The 25,047-nt window shown below is 44.2% G+C and overlaps 1 protein-coding gene across 3 annotated transcripts in view; it reads right to left on the bottom strand.

The window, feature by feature from the left end:
- Positions 1–4,648: 4,648 nt before the first annotated feature.
- Positions 4,649–25,047, bottom strand: part of PIK3R1 (phosphoinositide-3-kinase regulatory subunit 1) — an 85,446-nt gene continuing 65,047 nt past the window's right edge. The window contains exons 7-16 of one of the 3 annotated variants that reach the window (XM_059175153.1): positions 24,820–24,899; positions 13,498–13,600; positions 12,687–12,785; positions 12,405–12,585; positions 12,093–12,218; positions 11,243–11,385; positions 10,852–11,028; positions 10,689–10,757; positions 9,905–10,075; positions 4,649–8,890 (exon numbers count right to left, since the gene is read on the bottom strand). In XM_059175153.1, coding sequence (XP_059031136.1) covers positions 8,701–8,890; positions 9,905–10,075; positions 10,689–10,757; positions 10,852–11,028; positions 11,243–11,385; positions 12,093–12,218; positions 12,405–12,585; positions 12,687–12,785; positions 13,498–13,600; positions 24,820–24,899 — 1,339 coding nt within the window. In that variant the 3' untranslated portion in view covers positions 4,649–8,700. Of the gene's footprint in view, positions 8,891–9,904; positions 10,076–10,688; positions 10,758–10,851; positions 11,029–11,242; positions 11,386–12,092; positions 12,219–12,404; positions 12,586–12,686; positions 12,786–13,497; positions 13,601–15,009; positions 15,191–16,958; positions 17,614–24,819; positions 24,900–25,047 lie in introns of those variants that run through there. The other 2 variants (XM_059175154.1, XM_059175155.1) reach the window with 2 other exon arrangements.

Here is a 25,047-nt window from a genome sequence, read left to right as displayed (position 1 = left end):
ATCTCCATTTCTTTAGGGTCAGTTATTAAGAGTTTTATTAGTTCCCTTTGGTGGGGTCATATTGACCTGATGTTTCATGACCGTTTACTTCTTCCACCAGTATCTGCACATTTGAGTGACTGGTTTCATTTTCCAGAATGTAATGGTTCTCTTTGGCAGAGACAGATTTTCATGAGTCAGTTCAGCTCAGATTTTGGGACATGTCTGCTGGTAACGTTCTTGGGCAGATGGGGCCTGGTATTAGCATCTATTTTGGGGTGAGGCAACTGTTCAAGCTCCGAGGTCATCAGGAGGAGTGGGAGGGATGGTATGACACTAACTGAGAACAGCTGGATAGGACTGCTGTTGTGTTCCCTGGCCAAGTGAGGCTGTAGGATGGGCTCCGCAGTTGCCTGGATTTTCTGGTCAGGCTTGCTAGACAGTGGGATTGGGTCCCATATTCAGCAGTACATGGGGCTGTGAATTAATTTCCCTGCCCTGGCAGGGCAGCCAGATAGGTCCCAGGGCCTGCTTGGCTCATTGTTTTGGGACCCAATTTAAGCAATGGTATACACTACTGGTTGTATTGTGTAGTCAGGAAAAGCCATGACCTGTGCCCTCTATGCAAGTCCACCTGTAAACAAGGCTATTGGATGGGCTCTGTAGCTTCCTGTGAGTTTTGGTAAAGTTCCCTGGTCAGGAAGGCTGAAGATTATATTCAGCAGTAAGACCGTACATGAATTAGTTTCTCTGCCTAGTGCACTGGGTGAAGTAGCTCTAAGGCCATTAATGTTTTTAGTGGTCTTGACTTAAGCAGACCTGTGCACCAGGTTCTCTGGTCAAACAGAGCCATTGGCTCTGCTCTGAGGGAGATCAGCTTGGCCTGCAGTATTCTCAGCCCTTCCTGTCAGATGAGCCTGTGGACCCTCTGTAGTGGAAGGGACTGTGACTCAGTCTTTCTCTGCGGTTGGGGACAGACCAGACTTCAGGGCTGGCAAAGCCTTTTGTTTGAAGTTCCTAATGATCAGGTATCCCTGTACCCTGATAAGTACCCTGGTCAGACAGCACCCCAGACATGGCTCTGCAGAGAAGCAGAACTCCTGGGTGGGAGCTACTGCTTGGGCTCTACAGGTAGGAGTTTTGTCTGCCAACATCCAAGTGTTGGTTGAGGGAAACCCCTACTCCTCTCTGTGTTACAGTTCGGTTGCCAGTGGCTGAGTCCTATAGAATTCCCTGTGATCTCTGAGACAAAAGCAGAAAGAGTCTTTCCAGAAATGACCGACCCCCAGTGCTGTGAGGGGTAGATATCACCCATGGCCTCCCCTTCTGCGCTGGAGGAAGTGTAGGGTCAGGGGAGATCTCTTGGTCTGGCGACGCACTGGCCTGAATTGGTCCTCTCACCCATGGAGGGTAGTCTGCCTGGTGCTCTGTGGGGGCACTGAGTACTTCAGCCCCACTCTCGGGTTCTAGGATTCTTTCAGGGGTGTGTTGTTCGTGAATTATTGTTACGTCATTCCTTCCCCTCCCAAATACAACCATGACCCTGTCTCGGTTATGTCACTTGCTATTAATAACCATTCTAACAGGTGTGAAGTGCTATCGCATTGTGGTTTTGACTTGTATTTCCCTAGTGGTTAGTGACATAGGCCACCTTCTCATGCACCTTCAGCTATTTGTTTTCTAAGGAAAAATTTCTGTTCAGGACTTCTGCCTATTTAAGGATTCTTTAGGTTCTTTTTGCCATTGAGTGGAATGAGTTCTTTATGTATTTTGGACATTAACCCCTTATTGGATCTATAGGTAGCAAACATTTTCTTCCATTCCATAGATAGCCTTTTCATTTTGTTGATAGTTTCCTTTGCTTTGAAGAAGCTCTTTAGTTGATAGAGTCCCACGTTTATTATTTACTTTGTTGCTTGTGCTTTAGGGGTCATAGCCAAAAAATGTTTGTCAAGACCTATGTCCTTTTTTCCTAGGTTTTTTTTTTTTTTCCTATGTTTTTTTCCTATGTTTTCTTCTAGGAGTTTCATGGTTTCTAGTCTTACATTTAAGTCTTTTCAAAATTCTTAATTTGTAGTCAGACTTTTTAAGGGGGAAGTTGAGAAGAAAAAGTTTCTAATGGGTTGATACGGTATCTGCTCTTAACATGCCACACTGGCTTGCCTCCTGCCATGCCCCACAGGATTTTGTGGGCTACGTCCTCTGACTCAGTGCCTCATGTGTTAGATAGACAAATGTCATTTCCAAGTATACTCTTCTTCACATTATCAGGAATGTCACTTCCATTTTGATTCACCTGAAGTGATCAAGTGATCAAGTGAAGTGATGTAGCTTTAAGACATCAGCTAGTGTAATGGGCCTTAATTCTGCTAATGCATTCTTGGCCATGGTCACTGATGACACAAGGGACCAGTCCTTAATTGCAATGCTCTGCAGTCACCAGTTATGTTGTGGGTTGTCACTGTGGAGAACCAGGGGATTGAGTAGTCTCACTCATTCCACTAAATCATGTCAGAGTGTGTGCCACTATTTAGACTCACAGCTTTATTTTTACAGATAGGGAAATAGAGGCCTAGATAGGTAAAGTGAGTTGGCCAAGTTCTCACTGCTGGTTAAAGACAGAGCTAAGACCAACCTAGGCCTCCCTAACTGAAAATCAGTCGCTATTTTCTATATAGAGTGAATGCTGTATATGTAAATTATATCATAAAGTAAAATATATTTCTATCACTCATTAATGTGGCTTTTAATTAAAATAATGGCAGCATTCTTTCAACAATTAGGCGATCTTAAGTAGGGATCATCAAACTCCGGTATGCATTAAGATCAATCTGAGAGCTTGTTGGAGGAGGTTGGTGGGTCCTGCTCTCAGAGCCAGTAGTTGAGGGCCAAGGATCTTGGATTTGCACTTCTGACAGGTTTTCAGGTAGTGCTGGTGCTGATGCTGTTTGTCAGGAACCCACTGGCCTAAAGCCAACCTCTGCCAATTCCTGTCATTTGTTCCGGGCCTCTTGTGCCCCATCCACCAATGGAGAACCATAGTTAGATCCCCATCAGGAAGAGTAACCAGTGAACTTTTCTCTGAACCTCCTAGTGTTTCCCACTGGAAGGCTATTACAGCGTCGGGGTGGAGAGTCTTGGCTTGAGTCAGACCACTTAGGTGTTGGACTCTGTGCTCTCATTGTTGCCTGATCTGAGCAAATCATCTCACATCACATGGGAATATTTTCTTTAAACTCAAAGCTGTGTAAGGATTAAATGAGATAATGCACAGCAAGTGTTGAATGGATACTTACATGTGTTATTAATCAGATCAGCCACGGAAAAAATTCTAGTTCTTATAGAAGGGATTGACTAAATCAAGAGAATTGGTTTCTCAAGTGATGGAAGGGCTCAGAGACCAAACAGGTGCTGGTGAGGGAATGCAAAAGATTCGCAACAGCAGAAAGCTGCTACCACTCCTTGGGCTGGACTGAAAATGGGAGCAGGCACGGATGGTATAGCTCAGAAGTCAGAGGCTTCTACTGCAAGGGAGAGCTTCCGGGGGCAGCTGAAACCTTGGCGAGAGGGTTTGTCTGGCAAGAGGTAGTGCCACAGCAAGACTCAGGACCTAGAGGCCAGAGGGCCAGAGATCCTGGGGATTAGTATAGCTCTGTGCGATACAGAACTGGGGGGTAGGGACAGGAGGAGCAGGACGTGAGTTTGGTATTACCGGGCTCTGTATGTTAGTCGTTGCTGCCCTGACTCTTATTTTGGTGCCCTGCTCATTTCCATTACTGGACCATGCCTCCCTGTTTGGGACCCTTGCTGTGCTGCCACGTTACATGAGCACTGTATCCTTGCAACGTAGCCTCACTTTAAATTTGCTCAGCAGTGAAAACAAATGGGCAAGTTATTTCACAGTAAGAATGATGTGTAATTAGGGGCCCCTGGGTGGGTCAGTGGGTTAAAGCCTCTGCCTTTGGCTCAGGTCATGATCTTAGGGTCCTGGGATCCAGCCCCACATTGGGCTCTCTGCTCAGCAGGGAGCCTGCTTCCTCCTTTCTCTCTCTCTCTCTGCCTGCCTGCGTATCTGTGATCTATGTCTGTCAAATAAATAAAATCTTAAAAAAAAAATGATGAAATGATGTGTAATTATTACCTAGATGTTACTATGAGAAACCTTGATCTTAAGTGTATTTTAGCTCCCCCTCCAAGCCGCATGTCACACCCCGGGTCACGCTTGGCTGTGGTGAACACTGCCTCATGCTGTCCCTGTACCGTGGGTGTTCAGTACATGCTGACCACAAAACAGGGACAGAAACAGCTCCCTTAACAAAACATAGTTTGTCGAGAACAATCCTGAAGGTTTGGGGATATATGGTAGGCAGGGTAAAGGACTGACGGACAGGGGCCATTATAGCAAGAACGTGCTTTGAAATGGCATCACCTAGAGGTATTTGTTTTTGTCATTAAGGATGTAGTGAAATTTTGCCAACAACACTAACCCATCGTTCTTGTGACTACATAGTGTCTTTCTCACTTTACAAAAATGAAATAACATGATAATAGGACGAAGACAGGTAGGTGGGAGACTGCGGGAACAGCAGCAACGTTTGTTAAGCAGAAGAGGAAGAGAGCAGGTTTAGAAGTATTTCTTCTGTGATAATGGACATTTCAAACCACAATGTAAGTTTCAAAACAACCTTTATTCTGTTTGAAGACCTAATACAATGCATCAGAGCAACTTAAAACAAGACATAGCTCCACTGAATCTATAGCTTGAACAAAATGTCAAGGAGGCACACTCCCCCCACCCCCCCAACCCAGTTGCCTTGTAAAGGCAAAATTACAACTGACCATGACATCCTCCCTCTCGTCAAAAGACCAACTTTATTTTAACAATGTCATATAAACAGATTTGTAAAAACATTGAACAAATCATAGCTTTAAAAAATACACACATATAAATGAGTTTTTTTGTTTTGCTTTTTTTTTTTTTTTTTTTTAAATAGCAGCATCCTGGGCAGCTAATGCTATCTCATGGTGACAAGTTTAACGTTAAGTTGGATAGTGTTTCCAATGAACCCAATTCTGTTCCTTTGCTACTCATAATGCTAGTATTTTATACAAGTGGATTTGTAAAAAATAAGAATTTGGCATTTTTGAACTTTGTCCCATGTGAGGCATTGTGCTTTCAACTGCCCCTTTCTTAAAAGACCTTGAACTCAGATTTCAGGGTCTGCTTTCCAACTATTTGGATACCATGCATAGCAAAAGCACAGGTGTTAAAACCAGCAGAATTTTTCTCCCATTCAGGAACATCAGTAGGACTCCCAAACACGTTACTAGCTCATAACCAGCTACATGACAGAGCACTTGGTTCCCCACAGTGACAGCTCACAGAAACACATTTGACTTGACACACTGAAAATGAGGATTTCCAAGTAAAGCAAGTCATCTAGACCAGCTCACCAAAAGGAGGAACTTTACAAAGCAGAGAAAAGCGAAAGAATTATGAACTTCTCACTTCACTTGCAAACAGTTTTCACCTTTAGAAGACAAAACAAAGCCACTTCAAAGGAAAAAAACAACCCATACACGTACACAAGAATTGTACTAGACATGTGCTTGTTATGTACTTGAACTCAACTGACTGTGGATCTGTTTTGGCTGAAAGGTGTACTGAAAACAGTCCATGCACATATACATATATACATAGATCAAGGGCCGTGACCTTGTCAGATGTTGCAAACACATGCTTTTTGCCTTCTTACACGGTTAGGATTTTTCTCTTGTGGGTAGTGGGTAGCATCGGGTCCCCGAGCTCCCACTGTCCAGTCCCCTCACAGCCTTGCTGCAGCTAGCCTAGCTTCTGGCTTTTATCTCTAGAATGCTACAGTGCTTGGGGAGTCACCGCGTGCATAAAAGCGTGTTATCAGGAGTGCCTCTGCTGTATCCATTCATACTCATGAGCCACTCAGTGTTATGAGGAGATGACCGATCGAACCCCAAGAGCCCTTCTGGTCACCCATAGAAGGACGGATGTGGTGGGCCTGCACCAAAATCAAAAAAGGCATTTGGCAGAGGCGTGACCTCATAGCTACAGTGTAACTCACTATCAACAGGGAATGATGAATCCTGCCTTTGCCGTTCAGAGAGAAACCTACAGCATTTGTGTCCGTTGAGATGCAGAAACAAGGCAGGTGCCTGAAGACCAAGCTGCCTTGGGAGAGTGGTGACCCCCAAAACATGAACAAAGCTGTCTTTTAATGAAACATTCAATCTTAGACCTTGTATTATCAATGTGAAATGAAAATCATATTTAACAGCATCCATGGGTGTGCTACTAAAAAGACCCCACTGGAACACTAGTCTAGCAATCACTGTGAAAGCAGCGGCGGGCTCGCGTGGGAAGTGCAAGGATAGTTTCAAGGCAACACTTACAGGCTACAAGCAGGCCAGTCCTCGGTCTGTGGAGAGGAGAGGGAGACGGTCAGGTCTCAGGGCTGACAGTCTGGCCATGAGACCAACTCCTCCTCTTGACAGGAATAGCCCCGTGTAAAGAAGAAAATAATACATTCTACAGATCATGAAGTCAGCTGGTGGACCGGCTATTACAAAAGAATTTTGAAAACTACACTGAAGAACAAAACAAAAAGCCCTCCCCGCAGTATCTGAAATAGAGCCGGGTTTGAATCAATCCTGGCAAAGGGAAACTGCCAATTGTGAGATGCCACTGGAACCTGCCAGGGGCGGGCCCCTCACACTGATCCTTTATCATTCCTGACACAGGGACGGTGGCCACCACGCAGAAGGGGATGGGCCTGAGTAAATCCGGGAGAGACCCTCCCTCTCGCCCCAAGTTGGATAGGCTGCTCTAGGACCCCTGCCTTTCTCCCACGTTGAAGTAGAACACACACAATGACTTAAGATGAGCCAGAAGGACTGTTGGGATCCCTGCGGTGGCCAGGACTTTCACAAGCTCTCCCCAGCCCAGCACAGGAGCAGCTCGGATCACGGGTCTTGGCCGTGTGGTCCCAACTGAATGGAAAGGTGGGAAAATAACAAATGCAGATAAAAATCCTTTTTCCAGGTCCGGCTTTTTCTGAAATGAATGTTTATTGGTTGTAACGGGTAATCTCATGTTAACAAGACAGGTAATCTAAATGCAGCAATTATACCTTGCGATCAGCGTTCCAAACAAAGGTGAACACTGCCCCAGGAGGCCGACTTTCTTCCTACGAATTCCCGTTCTCTGACCGGGGCCGCCACACTGCCTTAGAGTTCCAGTAGGTCTGTCCTTGTCACTCATGTCTAGTAACAAGCAGATCAGAGTGGGAAAAGACTGAAGTAGAAGTTACTCACTTCTCCGTCATCGTGAGAAAGTGCACACCATCTCGCCCCCACCCGCCCCACCTGTACAGCCCTTGGCTACATTCCCCCCACTCCCTAGATTCAAGAAGTTCACAATTCTTTATGAAACCTTACCAGGTACCGTATTTTAAGAGTCTGGAAACAACATTGTTGAACTCAGCGATACTTTTGTCATATTTATATATCTTTCTCTTTTTTTATTGAATAAAGCAGCTTTGAAGCTTATCAGGCACTGCCCAACAAAACATTTAGTCCAAAAAATCTGTTAGGAACTTTTTAACCTTGGGCTAATAGCCAAGTACTCTGTACAAGAAAAACCGTAAAATATTTCATAGTTTTAATTCTGAAGCCATTTTTTTTTTAAACTGGCATCCTGTACATTTCTTTTTTAAAAAAAGGAAAAGAATCACAAATGAATATTAACAATAACAACAAAAAATCAGGGACAGTATTTTCAGGCAACAGAAACTAGGGTGGGGAAGCTTATTCTTAAGGTACATTTAAAACGGAGATAACAATGACAATTAAAAATTGCATAGCACTGTGAATTTAGCCTTCAGCAAAACAAAACAGAAGCTATTTGGTATTGATACAAATCCATCTAGTTGATAGTTAGTCATCCACTGTTATGTACATATTTTATATAATGAATGTCATTTAAAGTCCTGTTCTCCAAGCTCCGTTTCTCCGTCGTTGGTGGGGTCATTTTTTTGTTTTTTAAAGTCTAAACAAAACACTTCTGGCACTCTGCTACGACAGAATTTCCTCTGACTGTACGTGAGCGGACGTTCTCCTAAAATGTCTCTTGGGAGCCGAAGTGCCTTTCTGCTACATATCGTTCATTTCTTAGGAAATAATCCACAGTGCGACGTGTCTGGGTCCACCGTGCACAGCAAGGCCCAGGCCCAGCCATCCTGGTGCGAGCGTTTGCAGGCCGGGGCTCTAGAGCCCGGCCACCCTCTGGTCTCCAAGGTCCCCCACTTTGAGCTGGTAAAGCTTCAGAAAGCATGAACAAGCACCATGGTTAAAGGCCTCTTTGTCCCTGCACGCAGAGATTTTTGCATTTCTTTTTCTCTTTGTGTTGTTGTGGCTTAAATTAAACCAAAAGAAAAAAAAAAAAAGAAAAAAAAAACCTCCAAAAACGTAAGGAAGGACAAGCGCTCCAGATTAGAAACGTAGGGTCACTACTCGGTGCTAGGTTGCGTGTCTTCCCCTGCACTCTTCTGTCGGAAGCTCGAGTCCCATCTGAAGGCAGATGGCTTCGTTTCCGCAGCTCAATGACAGGTCAGGCTGGAGAGGAGCCCTGTGCTTTCCAGAGGCCTCAGGGTGGTTGAACGTCAGGAGCAGGATCCGAGGACAAGTGCTTCATCGCCTCTGCTGTGCGTATACCGGGTAGGCTAGTGTGACGTTGAGCGAGTCATTGTGCTGCACGAGGGACGTGTGTTGGTAATGTAGCACCAGTTCTTTCAGGGAGCTGTACAAGTTATAGGGTTCGGCGAAGCCATAGCCGGTGGCCGTTTTGTTGATGACACAATGCTTGACCTCGCCGTCCACCCTGCGGAGGAGAGAGAGAAAGCACATGCCTTTTGAGCTGCTCCTAGACAATTCTCGACCCCACGAGGTGCTGCTCATAAAATCATCATCATGGAAAAGTACACTCTGCAGGCCATCCTCCAGAATGGGAAGCCTCCCAGGCTAGCTGTCGACTCGTGGCTCTGTCACTTGCGGGGTGAGTGACATGGGCTGGTAATCCTGCCTCCCTGAGCCACTGTATTTGCATCTTTAAAATGGGATAGAGGTGACATGGAGGCTTTGTGTAACAGGGCTCTACTATTATCGGCATTTGTAGGATTCTCTCAGGCTAGCCTTTCACTTTGCATTTCCCCTATATGCTCCTATTCTCTTAGCCTTCACTCCAAGTAAGAGCAACTTTGAGATGCTCTTACTTCCTCCTCCCTGTATGACTATTTCTCTGCTGAAGTGGAGGGAGACCACGAATATGCTGCATTTTTGGAACCTTCCTTTCCTAGAGGACACTCTCCTGAAATGACAGGAAGCGGGGAATAGTATGAAAAGGAAAATAGGCCCCGTGACAGAAATGTCATCTCTTGGGTGCCCTGATCTCAAGGGCAGTGACCTTTCTCTCGTTGTTCTGACCTGTTCCTGCTGTGGCCCTGACCTGGGGGTGGAGCTCTCACAGGAATTACATCATATTCTTCTGCTATTAGCCTTGAGAAGTTATATATATTTAAAAAAAAAAAAAAAAAAAAAAAAGTGGGGTGGGGGCGGGTGGCAAGTAGTGCTAGTTTCATTGCAAAGATGAAAAGATCTGAACTACTCCTGATTAACCAGTTCATGAATTAGGCCCCGAAGCCCAGTCTCTGAATTCCACAGCAGGGTTCTATACTTCTGTGTGGACTTGAAAAACAGCATGTTTTCTTCCCTGTCCTACACTACTGCACCATGAGGTTCTTCCACATCCTTGCCCCGGCTCGGGCGGCCGAACAGAGAGAAGAGAGCACCCCGTCCAGAGCGGCGTGCCCGGCGCCCAGCAGCGGGAGCTACGTACACGACAGAGCAGGCGTAGCAGCCCTGTTTGCTGCTCTCCCGGACCAGGAAGGTGCCGTCTCGTTTCCCTCGGAGGAGGTTCTCAGCTTTGTTCCTGTTGCTGCTGCCGACGTTCCAGGTCTTCTCGTCGTGGTGCGGCAAATCCTCATCATCTTCCACCAGTGAATATTGGCTAGAGAGCCAGGAGAGAGAGGGTCTCTGTGAAGCACCCACCAGGGACAGCCTGCCCTGCCTCCCAAGCCCCGTAGACCAGCAGCTGTGGCTCTGACTCCAGCAGCATCTCCAGCCTGCCTTTCCTCATCCAGCTTCAGCCTTCAATGTGCCCCCCCTAACCACCCCCCCCCCCCGCCCCCCGGAAGAGAGCACCAGTAAGTTAAACTCTGCAGTCAGGAGTTCCACCGAGGAACCTGGGCAGAGAGGAAGGTGTCAACCAGTCCTGTTCGTCCAGTTCTGATCAGGAAACGTATTGACTAGGAGGACTGCCAGTTTTCAAATAATTCAAACAAAACACATACTTAAGCTTTGGGAGATCCACTGAATGGAACTGTGTTGTGTTTTTTTTCCCCGCCTTCCAACTGTTTGAGAAACCCATAGGGATTTTTTATCCAGGTTGGCATCCCCCTTCCCTGAACTCTCCTTTTATAACATTCAGGATAAAGCGACGCCGTTTATAGAGGATGTTCCAAATACGGTAAAACCGCTCGCTGTTCCGCAAACAAAGCAAGTCGTGCATTTCCCTAAATGAAAGACCTCCTTTGCTGCCTCGACCTGCAGGAAGTACTTACTCTTCCGTATTTTCATTGCCCAGCCACTCATTCAGCTTCTTCTGCCGAACACCTTTCTGAGTCAACCACCTGGAAAACAGAAAAAGAAAACGCATTAATAACGTAGCCTTAATTTTTGCAACTATGAGTTGGTGGCTTCCAGGGTTCGGATTCTGGGACTTACATCAAGTATTGGTCTCTTGTCTTTCTCAGCTGAATGAGGTCTGGTTTAATGCTGTTCATGCGCTTGTCAATCTCCCGGTACTCAGCTGCCTGCTTCTTCAGGTCTTCCTCCAGTCTCCTTCTGCTGTCCACAATTTCACTGATTCGGGACTTTAACTTCTCATAATTATGCATAATCCTACAGGCAAGTGAAAGGCATGGGTCATTACCTGCTCTATCATGATGCTTTCCCAAAGCTTTCCTCAAGTTAAGAATGCTTTTTCAGGCTGTCTTTTTTTGTTGGTTTTTTTTTCTTTCAATTATTCAAAGCACAGAAAGCAAGACCATCTTTCAACAGTTTTGGAGGATTCTGCTTATCTTTAGTACAAAGACAACCCTCCTGATTCACCAACCTTTGTATTTCTTTCTCATTGCCTTCGCGTTTAAATTTTTCTATGTATTCTTTGCTGTACCGTTCCTGGCTTTGGCACTGTTCTTCAAATATTTTTATGGTTTCATTAAATGCTTCAATAGCTGTTCTTTTCATTTGGATTTCCTGCAATACAATGTTAAATAAGACAATGTCATACCTTTCACAGAACAGATAACATGTTACTGTGAGACACTGTCAGGACATTTGATGCTATTACTATCTAACATCTGAGGACTCTGTTACCAAGCAAGGTCCCTAATTCATAAAACCCATTAAAATAGTATCAGAAGCACACATTTACTTTGGGAATTTTTCTAGTCTATGCCCAACAATTTCCTATAGTTTTCACCGTTTTAAAAGTCATTCTCCTTTATCAGCAATTTAAGGAATCCATGCTGCCTTCTACTCCCTCTGGTGGTCCTAGATACATCATAGCCTAGAGCAGATTAAGCCTCTAGGAAAATACTGCAGGGAACAGAGCTACGTTTTTTTGACAGGGTATATAATAGTTAAATCTCCATTTTGGAGGTCAGACAAGTTTGTGTGTTGGGGGGGGCAGGGAGAGTTCAATCAGGAATTATGTCAAATCCACTTAAAACTCACAGCAACCTCTTCAATTAGCATGAGTACTTATTGTGAAATCTTTAAGAGCTTCATGGGAAAGCTTATGGAGATATACTATGGTCTAGAGAGCCTATGAATAATAAACAGTGATTCACAAATATATGATCTTTTCCCCTCATCCGATTAGCAGAAACTGAAAGGACATGTCTTAGACTCTAGTAACTATAAGTTCTAAGCCTACACTGTGACTTTTGCAGAAAACTCACCTGGGAAGTACGGGTATAATCTTCATATAATCTATCATATTCCCGGCTTTTTTCTTGAAATTGAGTGTTATATTCATGTAATTTTTTCCCTACAGCTTCAATATTATCTTCTTTGACAACCTGATCCTGGAAAAATGAAAGAGAGAACTTCAGCTGATGAGGTAATTTAGTCAATGTTTTGGCCGATATCAAAATGTAGTAAAAAGTTGTTAAAATCTCATTACATGCAATTCAGCTGCTTCACAATGTTTTTGAAACACTGCAAAGTATCTTGTCTAAATACTGTTACATAAGTATTCCAGTTTGGATTACCTGTTGGTATTTGGACACTGGATAAAGTAATTTCACGTCCAGTTTGGGATTATACTGAGCTAGAGACTCATTCCGGTAGTGGTTTATTAGTTCAACCACAGAGTTGAAGGTCAGTGGGTCAGAGAAGCCATATTTCCCATCTCGGTGAAATATTTTGATTAATTTGTTATTTCCTCCTTTCCTGTAGATACAACACAATAAATGGCATTGCAGTCTTCTTTAAAAAAATGTGTTTTGACGTCTGCTTCCACAGTTCCATCTTTGTTACGTTCCCGGACTCACCTTAGTGTAAGAGTATAATCCCCATGCATTTTAGTAGATGCGTCTCGTACCAAAAAGGTCCCATCAGCTGTATCTCTAAGTTTTTCATTCACTTCTTCCCTGAAAGGAAAATGACACAAGACAAAGCTCACTTTGAGGATTCAGTAACTGCTTTTGTTTTTGGAGTTTTAACTTCACAGCAAAACTAAGCACACAGTAGGTAGAGCTCCCTTCCAGCCCCCTGCTGCCGAGAGAGAGCGTATGTACTGTTTATATAGAAATGTTACAAAGTTCATCTCCTCACAAACTGGGAGCGACAAAACACAAAGCAACATACCCACTTTCAGTACTGGTGTAGCTGTGGTACAAAGTTTTATTTTGTAACCACATACACTGAGCACAAAAACACATGATCCCCCAAAGGGAATCCATAGTCCCCCTTCAAAAAAAAAAAAAAAAGCAAAAAAAAAAGCGACAAATAAAGATGCCTTTGTAAAGTATGTGTCAGATAATTATATAAACTCTGACAGTTTTCCCTAATGGAAAGTGACTTTGGACCCTGCCTTTAGGCAGTGCCACTCCACCCGGGTGCTTTCCTGACATTTCTGTCCAGAATGAGACTTGTCAAGTATTTAATTTCCCATGGCATCCGACACCCACGGTCCCCCAGCACTCAGGGACTTCTCTGGTCTTCTCTGGAAGACAACCAACTATGCTTCGTGCTTATGTTGGAGGACATCCTAAAAATGGAACTTAGCATGCTGGTGCGTTTCTCTCTCTAAAACAAGCTCGCTCTCTCTAGTGAAAACTCAGAGCACTTCTATAGCCTTACCTTGAGATATCTCCCCAGTACCACTCAGCATCTTGTAAGGACATATTGTTATTCATACCGTTGTTGGCTACACTAGTGGGTTTTGGTGGTTTAGGAGGCAATGCTGCAGATGAAAGAGAAAGAAAAGTTGTTTGCAATCTCAACTACAGTGGAACACTTAGGTCTAATTTATGTTTCTTTAGAATACTGTGAAATACAGCAGTAATTCACAATTCTATGAAACAGGATCATTATGTTAAAAAAAAAAAAAAAGACATCTTTCAGAATATAGGTCAAAAAGAAAAAGTGGAAAAAGAGAGAGCAGCTTAACAAATAAACCCGGCTGGCGATGTGAATGAATCCAGAGTCCCGGCCTTTTCTACTTCTAGGCTCGAGTTATATTAAAGTTTCAGGCCTGATCAAATCCAGCTAAAATAGGAAACCGTGAACATATGAGCAGGAGGAATCACATGGGTTGGCTTTAATTTCCTCCTCTTATTTAATTATAAAAGACAAATTTGGTTTCTGTCCTCCACAAATGCTGTTGCTGTAATAAAACTCATCTACAGCAATATGTTTTAAGAGGAGGAACTGGTTTTCTCTCATCTTAGTATTTCAGGCACTATTCTGCCAAAAGCCACTTTAAGAAACTCATCTGTGACCTAAATCTCTTTAGTATTCATGTTAATATTCTTTTGGACAAATTGTGCTCTATATGCCAAGACTGAGGAAAAACCATATCCCTCTTCCTCAATGTCAAATCAGTATTCATACACCAACTGGTGACAAATAAAAGACTGCAGTGTTTCTGAATTTCTTAATTGGGAGCAGGGCTAACATTGGAATACAGTTTAGGAAGCAAAATAAGGCTAACATTTTAACTGAATCCTAAGTCACAAGTTTTAAAGGACGAGTAGTACTTCATGCAAAAATTTCAGGAGTCTATCAAGAATATTTTGTAAAGCCTAGGACTAAATAAATAATGGGAAGCCAATTCCTTTTCTCATTACAGTATCTTAATATAAAAGCAGATAAAGTCTCAGCGTTTGATTTAGAATAGTTTCAAATCGCCTAGGACTGAGTTGCAATCACTGCTAGGTTTTACATGCTCTCTAAAAGTACCAAGTGTTATCACTGCAAAGTACCACACTGTCCTCATCCACTGTCAAAAGAGAAAAGCAGCATAAAGGACGCATCCTTTTAATTAAAGGAACAGTATGAACGATACATAACACTATAACCCAAACAGCAAAGGACCCCGGTTAACAAAAGACACCAGTGAAAAAGTGGAATTCAATTCCTATCTGTTCAAGTAAGAAAAAGCATTCACCACATACAGGCTGATCTGCTTGCTTCCACAGGCAAACAATTTCATGTCCAAGCTATGATCAAGCTAATTTTTATTAAATTACTACAAGTTAATAAATAGAAATCTACAGAGGATCAGTTACAGTAGTTGTCAAAAAAAAAAAAAAAAAACAAAACAAAACCCACAAAATAAACTAGCTTTCTAAAAGCATACTGCAGTATTACCTGGTGGATCCATTTCTATATAAAACATCAAGTCTGTGCCACAATTTCTATCTGTCTTAGCATATTCTAAATCCAGGTCTTCCATATTCCAAACAGTGTTGTACATTTGTGCGAGAGTTTCCTTGGCTGAGCTCAGTTATAAGAAAAGAGTCCGGCTTTCTTTGTAATGGTGTCTTGGAATTCATTTTAAAACCTATAAGGGGCTGCACTGTAACCTATTACATCACACACCCGAGCCAATCAAGTCAGAAAAATGTCACCAGACCACTCCTGCTTCATCATTTCTCTTCAACATCCAGCCCTAACACAATCCCAACCTTGCCGAGAACCTACGTTTACTAGACCAGCAATGTATGTACATGCTCATCGTTTCAAAAAGATGTTGAATTTGACTCTTCTCCACCACCAGTGAGTTTTCTAATTCCTTTTTTATTACTCTTTGCAGCATGGTACGCTCCGCTGTTGGCAGGTTGACAAAAGCTGATATGCTGCAGCACGTAGCTCCCCCTCCTCCCCCCGCCCCGCCAGTGCATCTGGGTTAATAGAGAGCCTGATCATGCCTTGGTTTAAAAATCTTACAAATGCATCAAAATGATATATATAAGGTATATTTTACAATCCTTAAATACCTCCTATATATATTAAAAGCAGAAGGGATCAAGAACACTGGATATTTCATTCCTACTGAATTCACTGACAACTCAGAACTTAAACACTGTTACAAATGTACACCACATGAGAAAGCACAATTAAAAGAAAAATCTCCTACCAAACATAGTAAAGTTAAAACTAGACCTTAGGGAATAACAATGAAAAATCTTAATAGGAATGAAGACTATTGAAGAATAATGTATATTCTTAGCAGACATTAAAATGTCACTAACAAGACTAGTCAAGGTAAGTTATATCTTCCAAAAAGAAGCCATATATCAGAATGCAGAGGTAGCACGATGTTTGCAAACTATTTCTCACCAGCAGCACCAGAAGTCTGAAGATGGGCTTAATAGTGCTTGAGGGGGGAGAGTCATGTAATCACTTTTGAGATTTTTTTTCCCCTCCATCTCAAATTTCTCCCTCTGGGGACCCTTAATCCTGGTTAGCAATATGTAATGTAAAGAAGTCAATTCCCCTATAAATCTATTAATTTTAGTTCTCTAGAGCCATCCTACATATAATCCTACTACCCTTACTAGAGCCTAATGCACATTCCCATTGTAAACCATCTCTTCACGTTTATAAGTTAAATCAGAGAAAACGGGAGCAAAGGCAAGGCATTCTCTGAGCACTTCACTGTTCACTTGGCCCCATCTAGGTGAATTCACTTGCCCATTAATGAGGAAGGCATACTCAACCCATACCCTGCAGCCCGCTCCCGGGAACACTTTTCTATTTCTAAACTCAAAATCACACACACAAATGGTCAAAGTGTGGGTTTGGGATATGTCCTTCAGATAAGGTTCAGAAGAACATTTTTTTTTTTTTTTAATACAAATGCATTTCCTCCCCCAAAAGGAGTCCTGCCAGCAGCTGCAGACAGGCTAACAGCCCCAAGGGCCACCCCATGCCCATGCCTTCCTAGTGGGGAGCACTTGGTGTGAACCAGTCCTGCTGCTGGATCCCCTGTGGCAAACCAACCCAGGGAGGAGGGGAGGGAGACAGGTGATTTTCCACGTCTCTCCCAGGCCTGGCCCGGTCCCAACTTCCAGCCAAGCACGTTGTAATTACCTCCTTCCCCACTTCTAACCCAAACCCCATCTTTTCCTCCCACCGTGCCCCTCCAGGAAAGGGGGGAGTGTCTCCGCTCATGTCTTATCTGCCCTCCCCAGACAGCACTTAATCAGCCTCACTCACACACCCGCAAAGACAAACTACAGAAGTGAACGTTTCACAGAAGTACACAAAGCAAAGCAGGGCAGCGGCGAGCGGGGCACGAGGGAGAGGCAACTTACTTTGCAGGTTATGCATGTCTGCAGCCTCCCGCGGCCCGGCCGGTATCCGACAGTGAGAACAATGCCCCCGGCTAGTCCCGCCGCGCCTGCTCCCAGGCACTGCTCGCGCCGACAGGGCGCAGCGGCGGCGGCGGCGGCGGCGGCGCGGGACCCTCGGGCTCGCGCGGCGCGACACGGACGCCGGGACGGGACCGCCGCAGCAGCGCCGCTCCCTGCCCGCGCCCCGCCGAGAGAGCCACTGGATGCTGGGGCTGCGGCCGGGAGGGAAAAAGCCCCGGCGCTCGCACGTCTCGCAGATAAAGATCACGGCTTCATGATTAACTTGGGCAGGTTCAAATATTTGCTGAGCTAGGGATTTCGGGTGGGGGAGGGGAGCCCGAGGCAAAGTCAAAGTTGTCATCGGCTAACAAGTGGCCACCGCCAGCCCCGCGCGCTCATGTTCGCCGAGGAAATGAGAAGGCCATTGTGGAGGGACCTAAAATAGTCTCTCTGACGGGCTGCGGCAGCGCGCGGGGCTCAAGTGGCCACAGTGAAGCGAGGCACTATGCGCGGCCAAACACAGGAAGTGGCTGAGCTAGTTCAGCAAAAATAGAATCAAAGCCTTGCTTGTAAAGGCCTGAACCGCTCCGCGCCGCCCAGAACACCGTGCCTCGCTCGGGGGCGCCTCCTCCCACACAGCAGCACGGCCGGCCCCGCAGGTGCACCGCGAGACCCCGCGGGGGAGCTCGCCGGGGCACAGGGTTGGAAAAGGCCTGCTGGTGGGAGGAGAGGGTCGTCCGCTGGGCACGGACTCCACCACCGCGTGAGCACTGGCCGAAAAACCCCGCTGCGCAGCGGCTCCTAGGGAGCCGACTTCGAGCCCCGCTTAACCGGCCACAGGGGTGTCTGACAATGAAAAGGTGTGTCTGCCTGAAGTTCACGTGACCGCTAAGCGGCGCAAAGGATAGGGCCAGGAGGACGGTACGCCTTCCCAGAGGATCTCCGTCCTCTGAGAAAAGTGGCAATGAACCACACTAAAACTTGACCTAAGAAAATTTTCACTGGCCTCAGGGTAAGATGGAGGGGTTTCCTGATAACTCCAGAACCCGTAACAGTGTAAAGTCACAGAATCACTAACTCTAAATAAAACCAGACAGTTAATTCTAAAGAGCACGTCAAGCAAGTCCCTCAAGCTACACTCTGGTAACCCTGGTCTGGAGGGCAGAGGGGGGAAGTGGTTTGCCCGGGATCAAGGCCGGAGCACCACAACCTAGCCGGCAGACTTCTGGTCCTAAACTCCTTTTTCTCCACCCACTGGCCCTGGTCTTAACTTCCTTCTTCCAGAGAAAGTTAAAAGTAACACATGAAACTGAGGTTAAATTCTTTTAGGCCACATGTGAAAAATTTCACACCTACAACAAAATTGACTTTTCCTGTTTTCTATTTTTAGCTTGGTTACGTTTTTAAAAAACTACCTTCTAATTCTCCGTGGAGAAACACGGGTCTAGCCATAGTATTTACCCTCAGACCCATGACCCTGTGGTCCCATAGGGAGCTAAAGGAAGATCTAGGTGCTGACATCACATGCACGCAGGCAGGCCCCAGCTGCAGGATCACCCGCGGTATCTGGGAAGGGCGCTAACCTCATGATGCAAGAGACTTTATGAACTTTCCTCTGGTGCAACTGATGAGCATGAAAAACCTACTTTCCAATGGAAAGAAAAAAGTCTTTAAGTGGATCTTCCAGCTCCTGCCTGCTGATCACTGAGACATATGGTTAGTTCTGAGAACACCCTTGCACCCTGAGCTGCAGAATCTTGCCCTACTTTTAAAAATAGTCTTTCTAAAGCTAGAAAGCTTGGAAACATCAGTCTCTTCAGCATACCTGATTCTACATGATGTTTCAAAACCTTCCAAGATGATAGTGCCTTCTAGTCCAAAAGTGTATTTTCCATCTCAGAAAACTGTCCCCTGGAAAGCAGTACACTCTCAACTTAGAGAAAGCAAGTCTTAGTTTTGAGAACTTTGCGTCGTTTCTCACAATATGTACAATCCCCTACCATAGAGCTTCTGTTATATTACTGAAAGTGTAAGCTGAGTCTTTTCCCATTTAGTTTCAGTCTTTGAAAAGTGATGGGCAAGACACTCTCCGGTCTTCATTAGCTTAAAAAGGGAGCCCTCTGCTGGTAGTACAGAATCAGTAACTTCTCTGGGAGAAAACGCTCAACTTTCTGTGTATTTCCCACTATGTCCAAAATTTCACACAAATTAAATGGAAGATTCATTTGCAAATAACCTATAAATCAAACGCACAGACATTATATCAACTTAGGAAGTGTTTTTCATCATGTGGCTGCTAAGTTCTTTAAAAAAAAAAAAAAAAAAGGCAAAAAACTCGTATTTTAATTTTGGCATGTATCTGAGACCCAAAAAGACTCAGAGAACTCACACATATATTTGTAAACTGACTTTACTTTCTGGATTCCTTGAAACAGTTAGTATGCTTTGCTACTTTTCCTTTCCTCAAAGTTTTAAAAAACTCATCTTAGAGGCAAAAAACAGACCACACTTCGTTTCTTAGCAGGTGTTATCTAGTCAGGAAAATACTGTTAATCATGAAAACATGCTTGAAAGGTACAGACTGCCTGAACACTGTCTCACACATGCAAATCCCCATCAGAGAGTGACTGTTCCCTACCCAGCCCCAATCATGCACAGTTTCTTTGCAAAAAGAAATGCTGTGAGAAGAAAAAAAAAAAATAAAGGAACCAAAATCTTCAAGGGTTAAATGAATGCCTCCCTTCATTTTAACTTAAGACAAATCAGGACAGGAGGGCCTTTCAGTATGATGCAGATTCTTTACTCCATATCCAGTGCTCTTATGCCGCACTAAGGAAAACGGCCATTTGAATTTATAAAGAAACCCAGACTGACACAGGACACATTCTACAGAATGCATGAAAAGGTGTGACAGTTGCTTAGCAGAAGGCGGCACTGCTTCCCTCTCAAACGCTGTCCCTGGAGAGAAGGAGTCTGCACAGTGACTACCCCACCAATATATGCACCCTGAAATATGCTGCTTTTTCAGAACACAAATAAAACTTCCTATTTTTCGTTATAACCTAGTATGGCTTGCTTCTCTGTTTATTCCGACCCATCTAAATATATGCATTTTTTTCAAGGTTTCATTTCTCACCTTTGAAACAACCCTCTAATGTCAGACCACATTTTAAACCCAATAAAAAATAAATCAGAGAAAAGTAAAACTCTTTGAAAGTCATTTCCCTCTACCTTAGTGCTTGCTTTCGTCTTGGTTGAAAACCAAGCCCAGAGCATTTAAAACAAGATTTATGAATCAGGCTCTTCAGGAGGAATGTTTTGCAATGCGCCAGTGGTTAAACATTAACTCTGACAGGTGTAGAAGGGCAGGAGGGAGAAAGAGTCATTTATTTTCCACTCTGGGCTTGAGGGTGCAATATTAGACTTCAATTATGCTGCATTAATATTTCTGGATATACCCATGAAATCTGAAATATGTAAATACACTTATAATGGGTTTCATTCAGAGCTACCCTGTGTTAAATGGTCCTGTTTGTCCCTTAGTGGCCCTACAGAAATCTGCTTTAGCTACCCAAGTATCAATAGGGTAAACATAGCACATAATGAGTCATGAAAACCCACTGTTCAGCTCTAGGTATTTTTAAGACTTTTAGAAACAAAGGGGACAGTAGACTATCCAAACGCTAAGAACTCAGTGACTCCATGTTTAACCTTTCAAACCTTAGTTTCCCTCCAAATGCGGGAGATGCCTGCTTCACAGGTTTGCTGCATCCAGTAAATGAGTGGGTATGCCAAAGTTCTTTGAAAGTTGCTTAGTCTGTCAAGGAACTTTTGAAAACTCATGTGGATGATTATTATCCTTTGCTTAGCTCTATGCTAGGAGGAGCTCAACAGGAGAAGCAGCCTTTGTCCTTGAGGAATGGAGCTGAGCAAAGGGAAAGAACAGGCAGAACTACAGGGCATAAGCCTGTGGAATGGGTTGATCACTGCACATCCAGCATTTCCTATGAAGTGAAGTAGATGGCACTGTTTGGGGCTGCTCTGTACAGTTGTGTGTTTTGTGCACTGCAGAGAGGCACATGGCAGGAGAAGGTGCTACTGAAAACCAGGCCCTCCACTCACCAAGCCACACACACGGGAAGGGGCATGAGACTAAGTGAGGAACGTTCCTCCCTCCAAGCAATGCACCGCCAGCAACTACCCAGTGAGTGTGTGTTTTGCAGATTAGCCATGAAGCCCATGCAGGCACCTCGAAGCCTGGCACCGTAGGCTGGCAGTGTGGGTTCAGTGGAGGGAAGAGCCTGACAGGACTGAGGAGGTTGGAGCTGCAGAAGGGGGCCCCCTCTGGTAGGTCCTTAAAAAACCAGAGTTGAGCAATGGGTCATGAGTTTCAGTACTTATCACCTCACTGAAATCTCAACCTCCCCAGGAGAGAGGCATTGTTCCCATTTCACAGACTAGGAAACAGTTTAGAAAGGTTGAGTTATTTGATATGACCTTGGCAAATAAGCAGCCGAGAGCTGATTCAAATCCAGATCCATTAGAGACTCTCTCTTCCTACCAGCACATGATGGGTGGAGTGACTCTGAGTTTTATCCACCACAGCTATGGAACTCGCACTGGGGCTCTTTACTGCAAACTTCAGAGGACTTCAGACTGGACACTAAAAGCAGCCCCATTCCTCATGAAACTTCCCCAAACCCAGGAAGCAGGCGCAGTGCTGAGACCCTAGCAGGAGTCTGGAACTGGGTCCCTTCCGCAGGGGGCCTCCCTGGGGTGACCTGGTTCTGGCACACACTGGTTAGCACCATGTAACCGTGCAACCTCTGGGGGCGCTTCTGTCTCCTTATGAGCAAAGTTAAAGCTGGGCAATGCTTTCAACTCTAAAATGATGCTTTTTACAATTGTCATTTAAAACATTTACTACTTTTTTGAATCAAGCCACTCTTTTTTTTGTATTTTGCAATTTATTTTGAATAAACCTTTGAAACTCCTTGAATTGAAATACTGTTTCCTCTTCCCCTTTTCAAACTACCAATTCTTCAAAGCCCATTCAAGTACCATTTTTTTCTCTAAGCCTTTTCTGTCTACTTAATTGCCCTACAAAGTCACCCATCACATCTAAAATTCTTTTCATATTTAGAGTAATCACCCCTCTCCCAGTACTTAATTAGATACTGTGTGCTAATGGTCTTCTATGAATTGACACATTTTCTCCAACATCATTTTTGCCTAGCAGTTCAAGTTCTACCAGGTAAAAACTATAAAAGAGGTCTATCTATCCCATAATAGCCTTGCTTCCCTGTCTCCCCCGCAATCATTCAAGTACTCCTTCTATTCACAAGAATGAAGTCATTGCAAATGAACGATTTATGACTGTTCACTGGAGATGCCCCGGTGCTGTGCTTCCAGAGCCCTGTGGTAACAGCACGGGCTGAGGCAATTATGGAGGAGTCTAGGAAAATGTCAGATTCTTACCAGGCCTAAGAAATCATCTCTCTAACCAAGAGTGCCCTGCCAGTCATCGGCATGAAGCCATTCCTGAATGTGAAGGGGTTTGGCATGAGGACGTTCTTCCTGAGGTGGTCAGTACGTTTCCACAAGGCAGACACAATGAAGCATTTATTTTATTCCCAAGGGCCTGAACATTCTTCAGAATAGCTAAGAGATACCAAACAAAGGGAAGAATGGCTCAAACTAGCATTTAGAGATGACTCAGATACAATTTTCTTGAAGAGGCTGCATGAATCTTGGGCAGGTCTAGGGAATGTTCAATGCATCGCTCACCATTCAGCATGGCTGGCAGGACTAACCCGCCTCTGACACCAGTTTCTTAGTAGAGGAAAGCAGTGGGATCCATGCCTAGCAGGCAGTCTTAGGTGCACTCAGTGAAAATGGATGAACGTGAATTTTATTTTTGTTTTTGGATGGAATTAGGCTCAAACTTGTAAGGACATTTAACCGGTTTGTACCAGTCAGACTAATTAAATTCCAACTGATTCTCCTTGGTGTATAGCAGAAATTCTCAAAGATTTCATGATAAACTTGTTGGCGAGTTATCTATCAAACCCTGTCTGGCTTTTAAGCTTCCATGTCAACCTGTCTCCAGAGGGGTGGGTGCTGAGAAGATCCGGACCACCCTCAGCCCTTTACTGCTTGCGGGGCTCAGCTGTCCCTAGTCTGAGAAACACCTCCACACCGGCCACCAGAAAGTGGGAGGCAGGGCTCTGCCCTTTGGCCCAGGGGCCTGTTTTGTTGTTACTACTCTTCTTTTGTACTCAAAAGAAGTAGTGCAGTAGTACCACTAGTACTAGTACTAGTACAATTATACTAGTATGATTATACTAGTACTAGTATAAACGATTATACTAGTACTACTACTACAAAAAAGTAGTACTACTACTACTCTTTTGTTGTTACTACACTTCTTTGTCCACTCTTATATTTAGTCTGGGGTGGGGTGTGGGGGGAGCAGTCAATAAAGGACTAAAGTGTCATGTTTCACACCTGCCCCCTGTCCCCTTATCATAGGGTACTCTTAATCTACCATTAAATCTTTTCTGTTGAGCCCAAAGGCAGCCTGTGAACACCAACACAGAGTTCCCAAATCCATTAACAAATGCGCCAAGCAGTCACAGGACATGAAACCTTTGGGCCGCCCCCTGGACTAAAGTCCTCGGCCACTGTTGACAGACTTCTCTGATGCCATTCACCTACAATTCGGAGTATCCCTGCTGAACATCCTGCTTGCTGTGATCTACAACATTGGGAACATAACCCTCGTGCCTTATGTACTGCTTCTGCTGCCCCTCCTACCTGTGGATGCCGTAACCCGGTCCTGTCCACAGGAGCCCTTCCAAATACGTGCACTGTGAGTGGTTACCTGTTCGGTCGCGCAATCCACACCCCACCGAGCCTCGCTGGGTAACACCTACGCAAACCAACCTAATTCCCCACTGTTCAACGCAGGGGGACCCCATGCCTCTTTGTACAGAGATAAACTGGGCAGTCTGCATGAGTTACTGATAATAAAGAATTCTTATCTTAACATCTTATTCATGATGTTTTATTTTAATTCTAGGCATAAATTAAGACTACAAGCAACATCTCCGCCGGTCCTGAAACTTCACTTCACTGACTGGACCCTACTATTCCCAATGACCAGCTTCTGTTAGCTAACTTTTAACAAGCATACAGGCAAAGTGTTTAGACTTTCCACAGTACAAAAAAAATACATCAGTTTAAATTAAATCCACTGCTAACGTGGTCTACATTTCCTGCTTTGTTAAATGGCTAACCGAATGCCAGCCTGCTTTCAAAGAAGTGTCTGGCCTGCTCTAACTTGCTCCGGTGAACACTCTGGTTTCACACTGCTTGCATTCTTGAAAATGTTTATTTGGACAGACATTTCTCAGCAGACCTCCTTCCAAAACACACATTCCAAAATATTTCAAATTATATAGTAATTATAAATCCCCTACTTTATAAGTATTAGAAAGAAAAACAAGAATGTCAACAACTAAAATGAGCTCCGTAATTTATGCAACAACTGGAAGCATCAAAGTTGAGGGGACGGGAGAGAGCTCCCCACAACCCACGTCTAAAAACCAAGACCATCCACAGATACTGAAAAATCCAGATACTGAAATCCAGATAAAATTTCCGCATACACCACCACTCAGCCATTCTTTCTGTAAATCGCAAGGTGACGTGTTACGGATCGCAATTCTACCAGAAACGTATGTTCCTTCAGATAAGGTCTAAAGCCACCATTCTAAAGAACAAACCAGGACAGAATTTTTAAAAGTTCAAAAAGCCTTACCTGGTGCAGGCTGTCGCTCATTCCACTCCGTTGAGATTAAAATTTCTATAACTTTAATGAGGTGTTCAGTATTCTCAGAGCTACAAAAAAAGAGAGTTTTATTAGAAACTTATTTTCAAAACAGCAAACTCCTGTTCATTTATACACATTCAAGTCACTGCGTCTGGTAGGAAGGTGCGCGCGCATCTGCGAAGCGAGCACCCTCGGAACAAGTTGAATGATCCATCA

The sequence above is a fragment of the Mustela lutreola genome, chromosome 5, assembly GCF_030435805.1.
Source record: "Mustela lutreola isolate mMusLut2 chromosome 5, mMusLut2.pri, whole genome shotgun sequence".
NCBI classification, from domain to species: Eukaryota; Metazoa; Chordata; class Mammalia; order Carnivora; family Mustelidae; genus Mustela; species Mustela lutreola.
The sequence above is the reverse complement of the archived record's forward strand: the minus strand, read 5'-3'. Positions and strand labels throughout refer to the sequence as shown.